Source organism: Heliconius melpomene, chromosome 12, assembly GCF_056956725.1.
Source record: "Heliconius melpomene rosina isolate 202511_hmr_F chromosome 12, ASM5695672v1, whole genome shotgun sequence".
Taxonomy (NCBI): Eukaryota; Metazoa; Arthropoda; class Insecta; order Lepidoptera; family Nymphalidae; genus Heliconius; species Heliconius melpomene.
The window spans coordinates 1319018-1340187 of record NC_140400.1 but is presented as its reverse complement, the minus strand read 5'-3'; the positions used below and the strand labels follow the sequence as shown (position 1 = coordinate 1340187).

General features: G+C 32.6%; 2 protein-coding genes across 3 annotated transcripts; one reads left to right on the top strand and one right to left on the bottom strand.

Annotated features, from left to right (window-relative positions):
- The first annotated feature begins 4920 nt into the window (after window positions 1-4920).
- On the top strand, window positions 4921-12967 carry LOC146533349 (uncharacterized). Of its 2 annotated transcripts, none has more exons than XR_014878586.1 (15): window positions 4921-5046; window positions 5243-5476; window positions 5699-5830; window positions 6403-6867; window positions 7159-7281; window positions 7758-7885; window positions 8091-8165; window positions 8539-8668; window positions 8901-9025; window positions 9705-9765; window positions 10332-10354; window positions 10449-10631; window positions 11061-11171; window positions 12292-12407; window positions 12596-12967. XR_014878586.1 is itself a non-coding variant. In XM_085194955.1 (15 exons), exons 2-15 carry the CDS (start codon window positions 5369-5371, stop codon window positions 12615-12617), a joined length of 1806 nt encoding a protein of 601 aa, XP_085051081.1. In that variant the 5' UTR covers window positions 4928-5046; window positions 5243-5368; the 3' UTR covers window positions 12618-12967. The 2 variants fall into 2 exon arrangements, 1 of the variants encoding a protein (XP_085051081.1); XM_085194955.1 differs by having other exon boundaries at window positions 4928-5046; window positions 10445-10631.
- LOC146533348 (ovochymase-2-like) lies at window positions 12964-20750 on the bottom strand. The gene is made up of 9 exons (XM_085194956.1): window positions 20508-20750; window positions 16902-17010; window positions 16498-16624; window positions 16198-16292; window positions 15383-15437; window positions 15113-15309; window positions 14721-14869; window positions 14508-14639; window positions 12964-14005 (listed from the first exon to the last, which is right to left on the bottom strand). The coding sequence occupies exons 2-9, from the start codon at window positions 17008-17010 to the stop codon at window positions 13856-13858; spliced, it is 1014 nt and encodes a 337-aa protein (XP_085051082.1). The 5' UTR covers window positions 20508-20750; the 3' UTR covers window positions 12964-13855.
- Between the last annotated feature and the right edge of the window lie 420 nt (window positions 20751-21170).

The window sequence follows — 21170 nt, the reverse complement described above, 5'->3', positions numbered from 1 at the left end:
ACTTTTAGCATTTCATCTAGATTGAAATTATATTTCTATATAAATTGTATTCTTATATTTCAAGCAGGCGTAGCCGCGTCCGGGTCCGCTAGTATCCAATATATAATGTATTTTCAAGCTTTTTCCCCAGAAGACCATAAACAAAGGTAACTCGGTAGTGGGACACTACGTTCCCCACTTTCTACTCAATTTTCGAAACATTGAGTATTAAGTGGCGTAACTTAACGCCGTGTTATCTAATAAAGCGAATAAATTTAAATATTACATTTATTCGAGTGGTTCGGTTCCTCGTTCTGATAACGAGATACAGCGCGGCGTTAAGATCCGTCACTCAACAGACAATGCCTCTAGAATTCGGTGGAAAGTGAGGGACGGAATTGTCTTAACGGAAACGGAGTGCGTAAACACTAGGTTCACAGTTGCCCTATGCCTTTCCTGCTATATACGGGATACAGCGTGAAGATATAAAAATAAAATATCACCATTGCGTCAAACAAGCATCAAACCTAAAGCCATCACTTGACAGGCGCACGCAGACGCCATTGCGCCACGAGCGCCACAAATCAGGATCATGTCATCCACATGAAACGCCATTAGACTATAACAATAATCATACCTCGAAATAAAATAAAAGTGCGCTCGTAGCCGATGATGGAAACGGCTGTCCGATCAAAAAGATCTTTTAAAAGCTTCCGCCCTTAGACGTTACCGTAATTTACGGGAAATTGCGTTACGTTGGAGTTATTCTGGTACATTCTTTTGAGACAATAGTTAGATAGATTTTTATATAAGTGATTGGAGAGAACGGAGAGATTGCTGAAGCTGTGGTGGTACAAGCGTGAGACTGTAAATGTACTGGTTGTAGGTTCAATTCTCACTCGGAGGAGTGAATCGTTTTCATTTTGGCGTTCTAGTCACAGGAAAAAGCGAAGTTTCAGTTTTGCCAGTCAATACCCAAATTCTTGAAAATTGTTCAAGTAATATAGGTAGAAAGAGAGCAGAGGAAGCCTAGTGTTAAAACTCTCCATTCCACCATGCCTCGCTGAATTTTACATAATTGCGGAACTCAACGCTGCACTTTGTCTTGTTACCACATACACTTCCCTAGTTGGATCGAACGAACAACCATCGCCTTTACAGTCAGACACTGTACCACTGCGCCACGACTGCTTCTAACTAATGTTGTTCTACTTCAAAATAAATAGCCAGAACTAATTTTACAATATATTCTAAGATCTACCCACTTAGTACTAACAAATGGTTGACGAAGTCAAAGTGCTCTAATATATCACCCTCTTTTACCCATTTTTATATAAAATGTAACCAAGGAGGTTCCTAGCAAGTAGCTATTATAGTGAGCTTATTTTTAAATTAATGTTATTAAGACCGTCGTGGCGCAGTTGGACAGCGTCAGCGTGTAAAGGCGATGGTTGAAGGTTTGATTCATAATCGTGGTTATTAATTATTTTAATATTTTATTATTATACTTAATTAGAAATATTTTAAGCTCTACGCAACTTTCGTTACAGCTGCATTTCTTTATTTTTTACAGGTAAGCTAAGTCATTATGTTTATTTTTTAATCAGATGCTTGATAAATTCCAGATATAGAATGTTTGTAAAGACAGTATTTCGTTATTTCTTATAATTTATTATTAACTATTCTATTAGCAAAGTTTTTCAGGCTTAGGCCGTATTCCACATGCACCAGAGTAGGCAGAGGGACGGGCGATTAAAAAACACTCTGCATCCAGATTTTCGCCAAATTTTGGAGGTATTACCATGTTGGGTGTGAAACTCGACAACACAGCGAAAAAATTTCAATTTTAAATATTTTATTTCCTCGAGTGGGAATCGAACCCACAACCTGTCGTGTTTAGAGTGACATATATGTATTCGTGCGCCACCACTGCTCTCATATTCACAATGTAACGTACAATTTTTAAGTGTTATATGAAAAAAAAACATCCAATAGTCTTTCAACGTCTACAACCTGGACTACACCAGAATACACCTGCAAAAAACACTATTAATCATCTCCCTGTCGACCGATCGCCTTATCTAGCGTGACTGCGTGAATTTTCATCTATAACTCTCTGTCCTATGAAATTGGTTTTTGTATTTCTGTGAATATTTTAAAGTGAAAAAACTGTGGTAAGTGAAGAACTTAAATGTCTAATTTTATAGTATTAAATAATTGAAAGAAAAAAAATATACTATGGAGCGAGATGACGATGAGATGAGATAGGCACATACCTAAAGATTGTCGTTACATATATTATTCGCTATATTGTTTTTTGGTTTTCCTTCCCCTAACATTTAATGTTTGTTTTATTGGCAATATATTGGCAAAGTATTGTTCCGAAAAAATTACTTACTACAACCTAATTGTTTTTAATATAATAATTTTATTAGAACAAACAAAATTTAGGTGACAAAATATTTTTATTTTTTTTTTATTTATTTATTTATAACAAAGTACATTAAAATTAATTATTCTTCGCGGTCTTAAGCCCGATTTGGCTTGTGTGACCACTGCACATTCCTAAGTACATTAAGTTATAGAAAACATAAAAACTATACAAAGATACAAATATTTTTAACAAACACAAATATAAACAAAATTACTAACAAAAAAAAAATGTGATTGTGAGGTAGGTTGAAAAAAGATGCGCATTTATAACTACGCGTACGTTTTAAATGTAAAGCTACAGTCTGTTATTTTTATTACAAGAAAAAATATATATTATAATTTATTTATTTATTTTTTTCATTTCTTAAATATTTATTTTATATTGTTTAACTTTAATAATTTGATAAGAAAAAATCTTTTATTTTGTATTTTATATTATGTATAGTAATTTTATCTTTGAAGGTTTTCGGTATTTCATTAATCAGTCTTGGGATTATATAGTTTGTTGTCCTTTTACCATAAAAATTGTTTGCTGCTGTTGTTTCTATTGTATTATTTGAAATCGATCTCGTTAATATTATGTGTTCTTTGAAGTTTCTGTTGTAATAAAAGAAATTTTCTTTAAGAAAAATATGTTTTACTTTATCTTGTACTGGTAATACTTTGCAATACTCGAAAAGTTTATGTTCATTGTGGTAGAACTTTTGTCTCACTGACGATGGTGCAATCATTTTAAGTGTTTTTAATTGAATATTGTAAATTTTGTTGAGATGAGTTCTGAATGTGTAAATCAAGCGGGCGAAGCCACGAGCTGGTCGCTAGTGTAAAATAAGCTTTAAATAAAGTAAAATTTAAATAACGGTCAGACACGTTTCTACTATATCATACTATATATACTATATACATTCATATAGGTTATTCACTAAACTAACATCGCGTGTGTAGAAACCGTTGAAAATGCACATTCACAAATAATGAGATGTAATAACACCTTTGTAATTCTAGAGCACAAATAACGTGCAATTTACAAAAAGCTAAGGATATTTTCGGGAAAATTACAGTTTTCGTGTGAAAATAGATTTTTAGGTAGGATAAGAAATTTTGGTCTAAGCTTGAAACAAACTTAAGTGAAAAAGTAAATCCTAGTTGTATGTAACGGGTCTTAAGCATGATGCGGAGCTGAAAAAGCCAAATAAAGAGTACCCTTTTCCGACAATTTAAAAAAAATGCGTATAACACGTAGTGCGAGGTTTAACGTCGCTCTCTCCATTTTTTAAAATGAAGCATTACGGTTCTACTTTTTTTTCAGCTTCACCTGATCCCAAACGTAGCAGTAGGAAGCGATAAGAACCGGGAACCTGGTATTTACTCAGTTCCCATTGCAATACTTCCACTAGGGACCACGGACTACTACAAAGTATTCGGCTTAAATAGTTTCATTTAAACCACTTCACTAGGGAAGTTTTAATATTTTTTTATCTCATCTAACCACCTAATAAATTATCTGTCTGTTGTAGAAAGAACTAAAAATAACAATGCGTTATGCGATAGCGAGGAATTCGAATCCTTCTCAAAGCAAGACACTAAAAATATTATCGTTTTTCCGCTTTTCCAAGGTACATTTAATGAAAATTAACAGTAACTCATTCCATACATATGTAGTGCGTAAAATAGTTCCCAAGAGAGAATTCTATATGGCCAGGCAATAATTTTCACCGACGTCCGCGTATGTGGTTTTGGCTTTTCAACTAAAACGCACATTGCTGTTTAGGTACTAATATGGCGATGAAACTCAACGTGAAATGGCTGATCTTGTAGTGAATACTGGATATAGTTTCGTTGTGTTTTTTATACACATAGCAACGTAGGGTACCTGGGAACCTAGTAGACACTCCGTTCCCATTAAGACACTTCAGTTAACCACTTTCCGCCGAACCGCACTTCGTGCTTGTAAATTTGGAAATCCACGACGCGCTTCGCTTCATTACCAGGGCGAGAATATTAGATATTTTATTTGGTCGAGTGGAAATCGAACCCACAACCTATCGAGCTTACAGTCGCAAGTTGGTACCCATGGGCTGGATTGGTTACTAACTTCAAAATAAAATTTCAATTAATTAAATTATTACTTTAATTACTACACAATCTACGCTCGCTGAAGATAGAAATAATCATTAATTAAATAAAAAATAAATAAAATTACATAGCATAAATTACATACTAATACAGTATAGAGATAGACCTTCGAATCGAAGCGGTACAGGGTATGGCTGAAAAATAACCGCTGTGGGTCGCAATTCCCATTCGGAGGTACGATATCCTTACTAAAAAATAAATATAGACCTTTCAATTCATATAATTATTATTTTTCGTAACATTTTATATGGGTTATGGCTTACTAGTAACGTAAAACGAAATGTACTTTATTATAATGACAGTACAATAACTAGTGTTGGATTATCTTATATCGATATCGATAGTAGAATGACATTTGAAATTCATGTATTTTATGCTTTTTTTATGTATTTGTTGTTGTTCTTTATGAGTGGCGTTCCTTTATGTATATTTTAACAGAATAGGAATATTCACAAATTATTTGTCATTGAAATGTCAAAATGAAAAATTGGTTTTTAAGTATAGTATTTTTTTATTAGTATCTCATCATCGTTGCTTATTTTTTTTAATAAAACTATACCTCATTTTTTAAACTCATTTCTATTTATACTTTTATTCGATCATACCATACCGTTGTCTACTTTTTTTAGTATGTTTCTATTTTTATTATCTTAAGCAGTGTCATATCGATAAAACCTTTACTCTACCTTTGCAGTCACACAGTCCACCACTCGATCTTTCAAGTTTTTGTTTTCTATTTTGTATGCCAAGACAAAATATATTTTATAAATTAAACTTATAAGGCAATTATGTTAGAATAACATAATAATTTGATTAAAATATGACTGATTTAAAAATATGTAGAATATGCTTACAAACCGAGGACAAAATTTATAATTATGTGCAATACCAACTTAAAAGTTACTATGAAGAGATTTTAGCTTTAAAAGTAAGTATAATAGTTATTTCATTTAAATTAAATATGTTAATATTCTTACTTTAAAATACCGCGTAATTATAATAGTACGAAATCTTATAATAATACAACTTAAATATTTTTGTAAGTGTTGTGTTTTAAATGTTTTATTTAATAAATACAATACTACTAATTATATAGCAATAATAAAAAAGTATATAATGATCTATATTATATTAACATATTCTTTCACAGTTAAAGGAAATTGACAGTCTACCTCAATATTTTTGCTTCCAATGTGCTATACTTTTACATAAATATCACAAATTCAAAGAAAAATGTCACTTTGGACAAAAAATACTTCAAGAAATGTTGTGGAAAGGACCTGTAAGTACAGTTCTTGTTATACCTGCACATATAGCAGGTCAATATTTTATCTTAATATTTTTGTTTTCTTAGTGTGTGAATCATACTTTAGCTATAAAAATGTTAGCTTTACACTGTATTCTGCATACAATAGGGTAGGCGGAGAAAGCCTAATGCCTCTGTTCCCCAATTTTTTTCTTTTATTTTCAAGATATTTTGTGTTGATTGGCAGAACTTACTTATACATAGCAAGGAAATGAAAATAAATCATTCCCTTAATTGACAATTCTACCCATAGCACAACCTGTCACATATGCAGTCAGACATGGTGCCATAATATTCTTATTGTTTATGCTTCACACTGAATCCGCAAGCAAGGTAATATATAATAGCAAGGTACCCAAAGGGAACCTAGGAACCTAGTGTACGGAACCCAATGCTGAGTCAAAGGACATTATGCAAACCTCATTGCCAGAGTGAATTGAAAGTTTGAAACTGCAATCTGTTGCATTTACAGTCACTTACTTGTGTACTACATTTACTTGTGCCATAACTGGCTTCTTTGATTTTAACTTTATATAATTACCTTACAGATTACTTATGATTTCATTAATACTATAGATAGAACAAATTTGCAACTCCTTAACAAATCAAACCCACAAAAAATCATCTTTATGCACGAAGCTGAAGGGCAAAATGTACATTCAGTAGATAAAATTATAATAAAAGAAGAAAATAAAATTGAAGAAAGCACAGATAATTTTGAGTTAAATGATGATAATTATGATAACTTAGATATATCTTTTGATGATAAAAGTAATGATGTTATAATTAATGATAGTTTATCATTTAAAAAGAAAAGCAAATTAAAAAGAAAGAGTATTAGATTAAAAACGAAAGATAGGAAATTTAAGGATAAAGGAAAAGCTGATAATGATAAGAATAGTAATAGTAATCATAAAAATGATGAAAGTGAGAGAAAAGTTGTTAAGAGATTGATTTTAATGGATGCCAGTAAATGGAAGAAATTTGATCTCACAGAAGAAGATGCTATTCAGGTGAAAAAGAACTTTATTTCATTATCATCATAATGCCCCGGGCGCCGCCCATAAAGAGGCACAAAATAGTACGCAAAACTGTTTAAAAACACATATGAAATATATATTGTGCTCACCTGGGGGCCCTGTAAAAATATTTTTGGGCCACTGCCCAAATCAATAATTTATCATTTAAGGCTGTTTCTGAAGGAATAAATTAAATTATTAATTAATAATTATATAATGTAAGGTAATTAATTATTTTCAAAACTAAACAAGAATGTTTTTTATGGCAACCTGTTTTCTTTACAGGAATTTAGGGCAAAGGCGTATGATGAGAAATATACAGCCGCAGCATATAAATGTACAGACTGTTTAAAGGGATTCTCTGAAGAGGACATGTTGAAACGTCATATAAAAATTAGGCATAGCGAGGTATGTTTTTATGATTTTGAATCAATATGAAACTTAAAATTAAGTATAATGTAAAGATTTTTTAAGTCTAATATTTATATATGACTATATATGACTAAACAATTTTTCTTAATGAATTTTAGATTTGTGATGAAGTTAGGAATATTTGTTTATTAAAATGATGCAATGCTCTACTTTGTTTAATAATATAATATCTTAATTTTTTTAGCTTCATGCTGTATCCCGCACAGCAGGGTAGGCCTAGTGTTAAGACACTCCATTCCCTACTTTCCGCCGATTTCTGGAGGCATTGCGTCTTAAATATAAATAAATTTATATTGAACACACAATGCCTCCAGAATAAATTTTGAATAAATATTTCATTTCCTCAGGATCAGGATCGAATCCACAACCAGTCGGTTACAGTGACTCTTTGTGCCTATGCGCCACGACTAGCGTTAAGAGTTAACAAGATAAAACATATCATTATTTTTCAGTCACAAGGCGCCATTGAGTGTCAGTTCTGTAGAATGAGATTTAAAAGAAAATGTCGTCTCCGTCAACACATCCGTGAACATTATACAAAGTTTAAATGTTTGAGATGCAATTTTGTTTGTGTTTTAGAGTGAGTATATTTTTTTTTTATTTAATGCTCGTAATTTATATAAACTGTTATTTATTAAAAATAGTAATATCTGAGGTACCTATAGTAATTCTGAAATTACTTTGTATTTTAAATTTAGGACCTCTCCCCCGCCTTTTATCACAACAATTATATAATTGCTTAATGTGATACGACATATAATTTATTACGCTAATATTTTTTTTAGGAGTACAGCATTGAGTCATGAACAATTTCATAACGGTATAACAAGAAAATGCAAATATTGCGGTAAGGAATTTAGGTGAGCTAATCTATACGTATAATACATTTGTGACTGATTGCTTTCTGTACATGGAAAATATATGAGAAAATCTGTTATCAATGTAGTTGATACTAGAAGAATGATATTGAAACGGATGGATGACGGATTGGCCGAAACTTAAATGATAATTTAAAATTATCATGCTCTAATAAAATTATTAATTTTATTAGAGCATGAAAGTAATTGAAAGTAGTAAATAAATAATTGAGTATTTCCGACGTACAAAGCCGCGAGTGGGTCGCTAGTATGTAATATTAATAAAGATAAAAAATATTTTGTCGTTATTAGAATTGTCACTGCGTTAATAATTATGACATAAATATATATGTCATAAAATTCAATTATATTCCAGATACTCATCAACGTATTATACACACCTACGCACTCACAGGAGCCAGCACGTGTGCACTCTGTGCGGCTCCTCGTTTGTGAGTGAGGCAGGACTGCACCAGCACAAGCGCGTCAAGCATTGCACCAGAGACGTGAGTGTTGTAAGACGTGACGTCATAGTTTGTTTATCTCCTTCTCCTCTCCTCCTCACAAACAAAACTACTGTGTTTTGAAAGTTGAATTTAGTATGTTGACGAGTGTCTGGAAGCACAGAGAGATAACATTCAGAAGACACTGGATTTTGTTCCTTTTACATCTTTAAGTCCATACAAACAAATTTGCGGGCAACGATTAGTATAATACATATTTTTTAATTTTTGACAGAAAAGTTTAGAAAATGAAGAAGACAAAGAAGAAGCAAACACTTATTGTCCTACATGTAATATTCAATTTGAAACTATAAAAGCGTATGAAGAACATTTGTATCACTCTACAATGCACGCTGATGAGTAAGTTAGCTTGGTTCCCCCAGCCCCTTTTTACCTCAGAACTTCCAGAAATACAGCTTCACGCCATCCATACACGGTAGAAATTCCTACTGTACGAACGAAACGCTTTTAGGCTACATTCTTTATCCGCACTGCGAGAGATTGGAACTCACTGCCGGCATCTGTATTTCCTGTGACATACAATGTGGGCGCTTTCAAAGATAGGGCGAATAGGTATCTTCTAGGCAAGCGTGCACCACCGTAGACCGCATCAATGCTCACCAGACTTGATTTGGTCAAACGCAAGCCTATTCCATATAAAAAAAAAAGTTATATTGTTTTTGATATTAAAAATGTCAATAACTATGGCGTTGAGTTCCGTATTAAGCAGTATCTCGAACTCGGACGGAAAGCGGAGAACGAAGTGTCTAAACACTAAGTTTTGACTGCCTGCCTGCATACATTTTCGTAGTTTTTAAACAACATACATATAATTTTTACAAAAAGATGTAGAATTTCTTTTAATATTTGGTTTCTATAGTTTGGCTTGTATTATTGTAGATTATACAAATGAAATATCCTAACTTTTCTAGTATCTGATCTTATTTTATTTATACGACATTCAAACAATAATTAATAATAATATACTTTCCATATTTTATTTACTTACATTTGACGCTTTATGTTCATATTATTTCAGAAATGGCACAGAAAATTATGCAAGAACTGTTGATGTATTAGAAAAAACTGGTCAAGAAAAGGTAAGAAGCATAATATGCTACTAATAATAACTAACTTCAATAGTCCAGTTCCAGTTCATTTAAACTGCATTCCATTCCATAAGGCCAATTTAGTTTTCCACATTTTCCATAGTTCCTACGCATTCGGTGGATAATTTCCTGTTGTTACAATGTTTTATATCTATATATTATAATCATTTTCACTAACGATTTATTTTAAAATATGATCAATTGATTGAGTAAACTGATATACAATATTTTTATTAATAAACCAATTAAATAATAGCACACACTAAATGTTAAGGATTTATTTTCCAAAGTAGATGAATACTTCATCCAAAAAAAAAAAGATAAAAACCCCTAATAAATAATTATAGTCATATACTCGTATTTTTCAGAGTATAGATAATGATCAGTTTCATTTTTATTATATGTATGATGAGATGAGATGTTCAATATCTATACATATAATAAAAAATAATACATATAATAAATAATATGTCTTGTGGATATCAATAGTAACTAAAGAATTACCATATTTTTTTATGTACTTAGTAATAAATTAAATAAAATTTTATATTTTTCAGGTTACAAGTTTATTCAAGAGAAGGTAGGCCTTAAAAAATATATTCTCACCATATACTTTCGTAATGTTTTATTATTAATATTCTATAATAAATAATAATTAATTTCTTTCTAGAAAGATCGACGATATATCATTTAAATCGGCCAAAAGATGCAAAAAGCCAACGACTTGCCATCAATGTGGGAAACACTTTAATACGCAATCGGCGTGTATGAAGCATCATTTGGAAGAACATCCCGGAACTTCATTTTGTCCTCCCAGCTTGAGGCATATATGCGAGATTTGCGGAGCTTCACTAGCGGTAAGCTCTTGTGACTTGCTTGTGTATGGTGGGGTCTTGGTACTTGCGATGACGTCACGCTTTCTGGCTGTTTATCAACACTTCAAATCCTGGCGACTCATCCTACTGGAGTGTGATACTCCTCTAGTCCTTGAGATGACTTCACGCCATGTGCTGATGCTCTTGTTCCAGGCATAGGGTAAGCTCGTTTCCTGCCTCATGTTCGCCTGGTACTTATGATGACGTCACATCATGCAATGACATTGTTACTACTACCAGATGTCGGCTTAGTTAATCTCCTCTCGCATCATGTCGAACCCACGACCAGTTTGTTTTATAGCCACACTTTGTGGCCCCGAGCCACGACTGGCCTCGAAAGAATGTTATTTCCATATATGTCTCTCTGATAACAGGTTGAATGTAAACTATTATATTTTTTCATATATGCAGCCGGGCAGCGTGGCAGTACACAAGAATATGCACACGAGAGAAAAAATATTCGCTTGTTCAATATGTGGGAGACAGTTTTATGAGAGTGTTGGATTGAAACGACATATGTTGGCAAGTTATTTTGTAATGATTTAGTTTCTTTTTTCAGTGTCACCTGGGTAGGCCCTTGCTAGGGACGTTGAGTCTTATTGTGTCTTATTGGCAGTGGCGGAATAAGGGGGGGGCGGCGGGGGCGGTCCGCCCCGGGCCTCGGGTCCAGGGGGGCCTCCAAATGGTGCAAGTTCCCTTGATCAAATCCTAAATAAGCCCTTGAAAAAACGCATAGTATCTACTTAAGAGGAAGTTTGAGGTTGGAGGGGGCCTCCAATAAACAAATAAGTACAGGGATTAGTGCAGCCTGTACCGGTAGTTTACATTATATTAATTAAAATTACTTTTATCTTTCTAATGTCCATTTAGGTTGCATGTGGTTTCAGTTTCGTAGTTTTTTACTTCAAGTTCCTAGGGCCTCCAGACCGACGTCATTTTATGAAAGTTTGCGTACTCACTAACCTGAAAGTGGGGCCCTTCCAGAAGTAGCGCAAAATAAAGGTACATCTCTATCTGAGAGGATGATTGAACCATCAGATCGGTTTGGGTTTGGTTGGGCTTATAAGGGCTCTTAAAATAGTCCATAAATAATATATATAAAATTATAGCGTAATTTTTCAAAGTGGTTTTGGAAGTCAATTGGCAGTTGCTCCATTTAAAAACCGCCATCTGCCGTTAATATGGAACGCAACGCAAGGGTAGGGGCCTCATTCAACGACACCGCCCCGGGCCTCCGACGGGGTTAGTCCGCCACTGCTTATTGGAACGGAAAAATTAATTTATTTCATACCGCCTTAACTTTTCTAAAATCTATTATTTATTCGATCTTATTTCCAAAATTTTAGATCACCAGATTTTAACTATGTACAAAAGAGCTATATTGAGTAAAAAAGTTGACGAGCGCATATTCGGGCTGTATTTCCCAATTTTGTTCAAGAATCTGTTTTTTTTTCACAAATCCTCTAATAACGGTTGTACCACTGAATATCGCTGAACATACATGGGGGTAAAATGGATAGGTACTGATCTCCCTCTCATACCTATAGACTACCGTTGACCTGTCGATCCCGTTACACCCTGTATACATGGCTTATCACAAATTGAAAATATAGTATTAAAATAATAGTTTGTTATCTTTTAGACACACACAGGAGAGAAACCATTTGCTTGTAGTTCGTGCGACAAGAGGTTCACACAGAGCGCGAGCTTGAAGCTGCACTATCGGACGTTCCATCTAAAGCAACCTTACCCTAAGAGGTATTACTAACATACTAAAACTGCACAAAACATACTAAATGTATAAAAATCGCGATAATCTAATATTTTATTATACTTTTAAATATTCCAATACTTTAGTACTTTAATTTGGTTTTCATAGTGAAAATGAAATTACTATTTCTCAAAATAAATAGACAATATATTTAATTTTTTTATATATTTCACAGAAATAGAAGAAAAAAGGAGTAAGCACGTTTTATTCAGACTGTATCCAGAATCAAACTCATTATGCTAAGTATATATTTGTTTCTTAAAAACTGTTATTTTATAATTATACAATATGTAGAAATAAATATTTAATCTGTATTTACATTTAAAATGTCTTTTTTATATTGTGTCAAGAATTATGCATATTTTTAATCAATTTACTTCAAATTAATTACAAAATAATTTAATTAAATTATAGAAATGGTTTCAATTCTGTTTATTTATTTAAAACCAAATGAAGATTAAGGTTTTTTTGTTCAACTATTTAAAAAGTACCTTCCACTCGACGCATTTATATTTTATGTACAATCCAAATAAAACATTACAATATATTTTGTTGATTTATTTAATAGTAAACAGAATCTTCAAAATAGAAATTGAGTTCTTAATATAAGTTATTTATTGTATTTACATATTTTGACAAAATCTTTGAGCATACTTATAGAGGACGTTATGGCGCAGGGGCACAAGCGTGTGACTGCGAGACAGATTGTAGGTTCGATTCCCACTCGAGGAAATATGTTTAACATTTTCATTTCCCTGCTCTGATAACTAGGGTTCCGCCACTCAACACGCAATGCCTCCTTACTCCGCTTGTGCCCCTGGGCCACCGAATGTCCTTAATAATTTGAATATTTTAAAAAAAATATCAAATTATTTAAAGTATTGTGTATAAATTAATAAATCTCATTAACAATATCACAGTACTAATTTCACATTGTATGTTAAACTAGTAACCAGAGTTGGGCAAGTTTTAATTGCAATTCACAATTAAATATTTACAATTGATTGTTTGTACATTTAGAATTAATTAGAACTATTAATTAATTGATTAGAAATTAGTAAGCTAATTATATGTGTTAACCTTTACAATTTTCACAATAGTAAAAGATTAAAATGTCATTTCTAAAAAACAAACAAAAATCACTTATAAAACAAAACTAATAATAATAGTTATTAGTACCACAATTTTAATTCCATGCATCAAACATATTCAGGAGGTAAATACTTTAAATGTACATATTTTTTTCAGTTGAATACATTTCTTTTCTGCTAATACATTTTATTCTCAGCGCATGTTTAAATAACAAAATCCAAAAAAAATACACCTTGTGTCATCCAGAACTAATTACCTCAATTCGAAATCGAACTTACAACCTACTTATCGTACCTATACTCGACCAAGTGTACCACAATGGTATTTTTACATACATGTTTAACTAAGGTTTTTGTATATAAATATGTTTAGCCACTTGCATAGCGTCCAGCTCCCCCAACAGCCAACTGGAAGACGAAGTTATACTTCCAAGCAGTATTTGGTTCTTTATACATCCGGTACGGACCACACCGTATATTATTAAACCTCCAGTCTGTAAAGAGAATTTATATTTATTATTTATATTAAAATAAATTATTAATTATTATTTGTTTATTATTATTATGCTAAAATAATTAAATGATTAGCTTAATAATAATTAAAATTTGAGGCCGTCGTCCGAGGTTTCGATTGTCACTCCGGGGAAAGAGCATGGGCGTAGGAATCCCCTATCCTACGATTGGTGTATCTAGAGATTTTTTCCTCTGTGGTCTTTTAGAAACGATGATAATATATGCACATGAACGCTGGCGTTACATACAAAGTCATATAAGAGGATCCTAGCATGTGTCGCTATGCCGACGATGTTGGGACACAAATATTGGGGCCACGCTGATCTTTTTTGGAATAACGTCAACTACTTAGTGACTAACAAAATTTGAGTCTTCTGTAGGTACGTCAAAACTTAATTACTTTTTCATTTTTAATGGTATAAATATATAAAATAAAAAGAGTAGATAAACCATTAAAAAAACTACCATTTAATAATGACTCACACTAGATTCGCATATAACGGGTGCCCCGGGCGCCGCGAAGCACAACTTCTCCATACTTTCCCCACAAGACGCTTCGAAGGAACCTCCACCGCCCATGTTCTTGCACGCACCGTCTTTCACTTTTAATATTGTCTGTAAATATGAAAAACAATCATATATATTATAGTACTTTATGAGAATAGGAAAAAATAATTAAAGTACGAATAGACTTACCGAACCAAAATCATCATTAGTATCGTAACCCACAGTCATACAGTTGCCCGACAGTTTGCTGAAGCCCAGACAAGCCCCTCTACCCGGCTTTCCTCCAAAATTTACTTCCTTTTCTAATATTATTATACCGAAATCGTACCAATGTGTACCTGAAAAATTGATTTTATTAGGAAATAAAGTAGGAAAATAAAAATAAATAGTCGTAATGGTGTAGATAAACGCGACGGACATGTGTTCAATTTCCACTCGGGGAAATGGATTATTTTATATTTTCATTTTCTTGCTCTCGTAACGGGGTGAACTTTCTTATTTTGATTATTTACTTCCGAATGCACAATGCACAAAAGTTCACAACTCGTCAAACGACTATAACTTAGCTATGAAAAACTTACCAGAATTATATTGCGGGTGTAATTTCCTATGCTGCGCTATATATTTATGTTTGGCGTCAACTGAGAATGGAACCCGCACATATAGCATGTGGTGCTGAGCCGCTTTCAGACAAGTGGCTGAGGTTAGTACTATACGAGATCCTATTAAAGCTCCAGCGCAGAATACACTCGTATCGGTTATTTTTATATCTGCTACTCTAAAATAAAATTGTATATTATTTAACATTTGTTTAAGCATTAAAGCAACTAAAAATAGAATTTAATACTCACTTATAAAGCTTAACGCACCACGGACAGACATCGGAATCGAGAGGTAGACAGTTATCTGAAATAAATATTAAATAATTCATTAAAATTCAAAATGTCAAAATTACTTTTACGAGTATATTTGTTTAATACATCAATTAATCAAACGAAATCAATCAATTAATCATATTTAAAAATAATTAAATCCGTTCAACCCGTTTGGTTTCCACAAGGTCACATAAGAACAAACATCCATGTGTATGTATGTACGATGTATGTAATCATACATACATAGACTGATAAATACATTACCCTTCTTTGGGGTGCGCAGTCAGGTAAAAAAAGAATGGGAGGATTAATAAACAAAGGATGAGGAAGGCTAACTAAGAATGATATCAAATTAATATTTATTTTCATAAAATTGGATTTCTCCGTGGTGCAGCGTATGATTGTAAACGCGACTGACGTTGGGAAGAATAATTAACAAGACTAAGTCCGGCGCTGAGTTTGACCACTCATCACAAAATGTCTAAAAAAGTGAGCGGGAATTGAGAAAGGATTCTTCACACTGGATTCCTGTCTTGCTGCAAAATCACCTTCACATTGTATCCCGCACATTGCAGGGAAGACATAGGTAAACTAATGTTTGTTTTAAGTAGCGGAACTCAACGCCGGGCTTTGCCTTGATGCCAGAGCGAAAAAAATTAAATCTTAATAAATAATAATTTATTCTCCCGAGTAGGGAATGAACCCACAACCGTCGCGTTGCAGACTCTTATTTTTTTTCGCTACGACAGTCTAAGTACTGGAAGCTACTAAAAATAATATAAAAACATTACCACTACGAGTATTATTTATGACAGGCGGCGCTATCACCAAGTCTTGCGTACAACACCACACAAACAGTCCTGGACATGGCTTCTGCGTCATTTCTCTGTAACAACAATTATTGGAAACATTTTATCTAAAGTCGAAAATAACTATATACACAAAAATTTATTAAAATTGTCAAGGATAATTTTATTAACACCATTAATTGGTAATTAACGAACGAGGCAAAGCGCGGCGTTATGTTCTGCTTTTTAACACGCAACTTCTTATTTATTCCACGTATTTATGTATATAAATGTAATTTTTACCTAAATTCACTTTCATCGATAACCCCTCCCGGCAAGATGGTGTGGTCCGCGTTGCAATACGATTCTTGCACGCATATGCCGTCTCTGCCATCTTTCGTTTTGCATGCTAATGAATCAAATGTTCTATCTGGAATAGATCAAAAATATGTTTTTTTTTAATAAAAAAGATCTAACGGTTACTTACTGAAAAGCAAAACAATAATAAACCGTCGTACTTCGCACTTATGTTGAGGCAAAGAGTTCAATTCCGCCATTCAACACACTCTTTTCAGAATTCGGCGTAAAATGAAAACTGTCTTAACACTAGGTTCCCTCGGCCTACCCCGCTGTGCGCGTGATAAAGCGTGAAGCTTAAAATAAAAAAATAATTACAGGTTATTTGAAATAATAGTAGTATAACTTACCATCTAAACTAGGTTCTAAGCTAGGATCATCGTCGGTGTCGATATAAGCTGCTCTGCTTACTAGAAGTGGAAGCAAAGTGATCCCCAGAAAACACTTGGCGATCACCATCTGTAGAAGAAATAGAGTGAGAAATGTCTTTGCGGAGTAACATTAGGTTCCCCCTGCCTACCCTGTTAGAAGTATGCGATGAAAACCGGGAACCAGTTTTATAGATCTAAAAATCTGAAGAAATCTATGAAAGATATTAATTAAGTATTTGGTAGTTTTGTTATAAAATTAAAAGCTTTTGTTACGATACGATAACTGTTTACACCATAAGACCATGATGTTGTTAATGCATTATGGTATGACGTCATCAGTGGCATCATTGCCCCATGTCTGACTAATCGCGATGATTGCGAGTTCGATATTCGCGGCGTCGCGTGGGGTTATATCACCAAGCCTACATTGCTTTAGAAGATAAGTGGAAAGTGGAGAACGAAGTGACTTACTCGTTTTACATCAAATAAACAGAGAGCTGGCTACTTTTACAATTAGAGAAAACAAACATCCTGCCATATACTTACGCAATAAATATTAGTATATTTTATTAACAAACTTTATTTATTGTAACTATGTTAGCCGTCACTTGCAGCTTCGCCTGCGTGGTTTAATGCAATTAACTAAGAGTTAAGTAAATATATATTTATATGTCAGATAAAATTTGAGATGCTTCGACAAAAATAACTTTTCAATTCGATCCAGTAGTTCCCAAGATTAGAACGTTCAACCAAACAAACGCATAATGAATACTTATAGATATATTATAATTTTAATTAAACGTGAATATTGAATGGCCTAAGAAAATATACCGACATGTTGTTTATTTAATACAAATACTAATCTCGTCTCCTGAAATAAATTATTTGTTATTCAAAATATGTATTTCCTACAAAATGAACTACATCATCCTAAATATGAGGCACGTTTTCCATTTGATAGTATTTTTCCTTATAGCATTAATTAAATGTTATAAGTTACAACGGTTTACTTTAATTGTTGCGATTATTAGCGGACTACGTGGAGCGTGACGTGGTTCACGCTAAACAATGTGTAGATTTGGTCATATCATATCTTTAGACATTTTTCCCACCTCTTTTCAAGACTTATTGTAGATTGTTTTAAGATTCCGTATCTCAAAAGGTAAAAATGGAACTTATAGGACCACCTTGTTGTCCATCTGTCAAGACCATTTATCTCGAGATCTAAGTTCACGCAATCTAAAGATACGAATATTTATATGTATCGATTTTTCTGCATTTTGTGTGAACTTTGCAGCGTAATCAAAATCTATAGGCCACTACAGTGATGAAATTTAGCACGAAGTGATAACACAAAACTGATAAAGGGAGAGATACGAAAACTGAAAATTTATAGATATTTCATAGAAAAAAATAATTACAAACTTATATTTGTAGTACATTATACAAAATGAAATATATGGGAATATTAATTGTAAGTTTGTCAACTTTTATGGTTTCTACGGTAAGCCTCAGTATGCGAGTCCGACTCGTACTTAACCAGTTTTACATATTGGGGGCTTCTGCCCCGACGTAATATTGTTATAGCTTCACGCTGTATCCTGCAGAACAGGAGCTGCGTTCCCTTTATGACACTTCCGTTTCTTTTTATGTAAAATTTTTTCTTTATTTTTCTTACTTAAATTTCTAGGACCTTTTAGGCTTCACGACCACCTGACCAGATCACCCGGCCCCCTTATTTGTATAGCCATGGCTGATCGTCTAAGGAAATACTGATTCGAATTGGCAATGATTTATATTTTTTCATTTGCCACTCATATATATTTCACGAAGCCACAAAAGTGTAAAAGTTTATATTACAAATAAAATAGAACAAAAGTCTTTCGTTTATTCAGTCACGTGTGATGTGCAACATGATTTTAAAGACTATAAATAAGTAAATTACAAAGAAACATTCTTATCATACTTTGCCATTAATAATAATTATAGCCTTTTGATCTTTAGCATATTATAATTACTCGCAATCTTGTTTGAGGCTAGTCGTGGTGCATGGCCTGCATGGGACACAAGCGTGCGACTCTAGGTATACGCGACGGTTGTGGGTTCTGTTCCGTTTTGAGAAAATTATATATTTAACATTTTCATTTCATAATAACTTAAATATAAATCGTTTAAAGACTTTAATTTTAGGTAAATGTAGCAGTGGGTTACACCAAGACAAGTAATTAGATGAAATACAGACTATTATTCTTATAGCCATTAACCCCCTTCGATAAATGTACTCCGATCCACGAACCTAAAACGTCTATGTATCTAATCCTGGGATAAATCTGTTCAGCAAAAAAAAAATGTTTAACTTTATAATATTTTACTATAAAAATACAAACAATATAAACAAGGTTAAATATATAGTACTTATAGAAAAGCCAAAGACGAAAAAGCTCTACACTAAGGAATAATCCTTTTAGTGATTTAAATAACAAATTTCGTAATGCTTCTTAATATTAAAACCGTAACGCAACTTACGTATTTAAAGATCCAAGAGTCAGATTCCATTTTTTTTATAGCTTCACGCTATTGAACGCATACGCACATTGGAAATCGAACCTACAACTATCGCGTTGATAGTCTTACCTTAGATTGGCTTGAAATTTTAAAATCTTTAATATGAAACATTAAAAAAATATTTTAATAATAATACATCGCAGTAAAAACGTGGGTTTAAGCTTTATCCATATATGGATATTTTAAGTCTTCATCGCCTACGCATTGTATTGTTCAATTTTACTCTAAAAGTAACCTGCATTTTATCAAATTTTATCAATGTTTATTTTTCAGTTTTACGCTGTATACCGCATATAGCAGGGTACGCAGAGGGAACCTTACTGTTAAGACACTACGTTCCTCACTTTGCGCCAAACTTTCGAGGCATTACGTCTTGAGTGGCGGAACCCACTGCCACGCTTTGCCTTGCTACCAGAACGAAGAAATGAAAATATTAGTAGATAATAATTCGTTCCCCGAGGAGGAATCGAATCCACAACCATCGCGGTATATAAAAATCACACGCTTGTACCACTGCTCCACGACGGCGTCTTCTATAAATATTTCGATTAAAATGTCAAGGGAAATATCATAAAAGCCTTTTAGGTATACTATACTTTATATACAAATTATGTATAGACTATATAATATATTTGTCATAGCTAGTTATTTTATTTATGTAACACGCAGTTAATTTACTTATTTATTTTTATATTTTTGAAATAAAATAAAACAAAATATAATTCAGTACAATACACATACCTTATTATAATACAGGTAATATGTAGATTCTAAATATAAAAAATATTGAATATTAATAAAAAATAATTATTTTCGTTAAAAAAACAAACTAATAGTTTTAAAATAAAATACTAAAAATACGGCAACGGAGTACACCAGGTTCCCAGGTTCCCCCTGCCTACTGTGCGGGATACAGCGCAAAATAAATTAATAATAAAAATATTATTATAGCAGAACTTTTATTAAATTTATAGTTATTTTAAATTAAATCATAAATATATACATGTACAATATACATACCGTATAGGTAGATCATAAAAGCACTCCGTACAAAAATATCATGATATCATATTCACATACAAATTAAAAACTAAAAACAGTTTAAATGCTATAATTTTACTTAATCTTCATAATTTATCATCAAAAAAACATACGAAAAAAATATAAAAAACGAGTCGAACAAGACAATGTACAAGTACAGAATGCGAATTGCGAATGGGATGCGAAGGCCAACTATATAATTTTTTAGTTTACAAATTTAGTTGGAACTTGGTAGCGAAGACGCGTCGCTATTCAGCCAATATTCATCACAAATATGTATAGAGACATTATATAATCTGTTGGCACATTATTGTATTTTTTTTTATTAATTTAATTAAATCATTAAAATTTTTATTAATTAATTAAATATTTTGTGCGTGTATGGTTAAATATTATTTTACTATTGCATTTGCCTGCAATAGTGTTAGTTGATGACCTTCAGTCAGTTAAACCAGTTTCCATGGAGGTAAAAATTTATAATTAACTTTTGTCAATTCCGCTTGTAAATTTTTACTATACTGCTTTAAATCTTCCTATGTAAACAAACTTATATTACTTTCAGAAATATAATAAAATAAGTATTATAATTTTAAAACACGCTGCATTCCGCACATAGCAGGGTTGGCAGAGGAAACCTGGGAA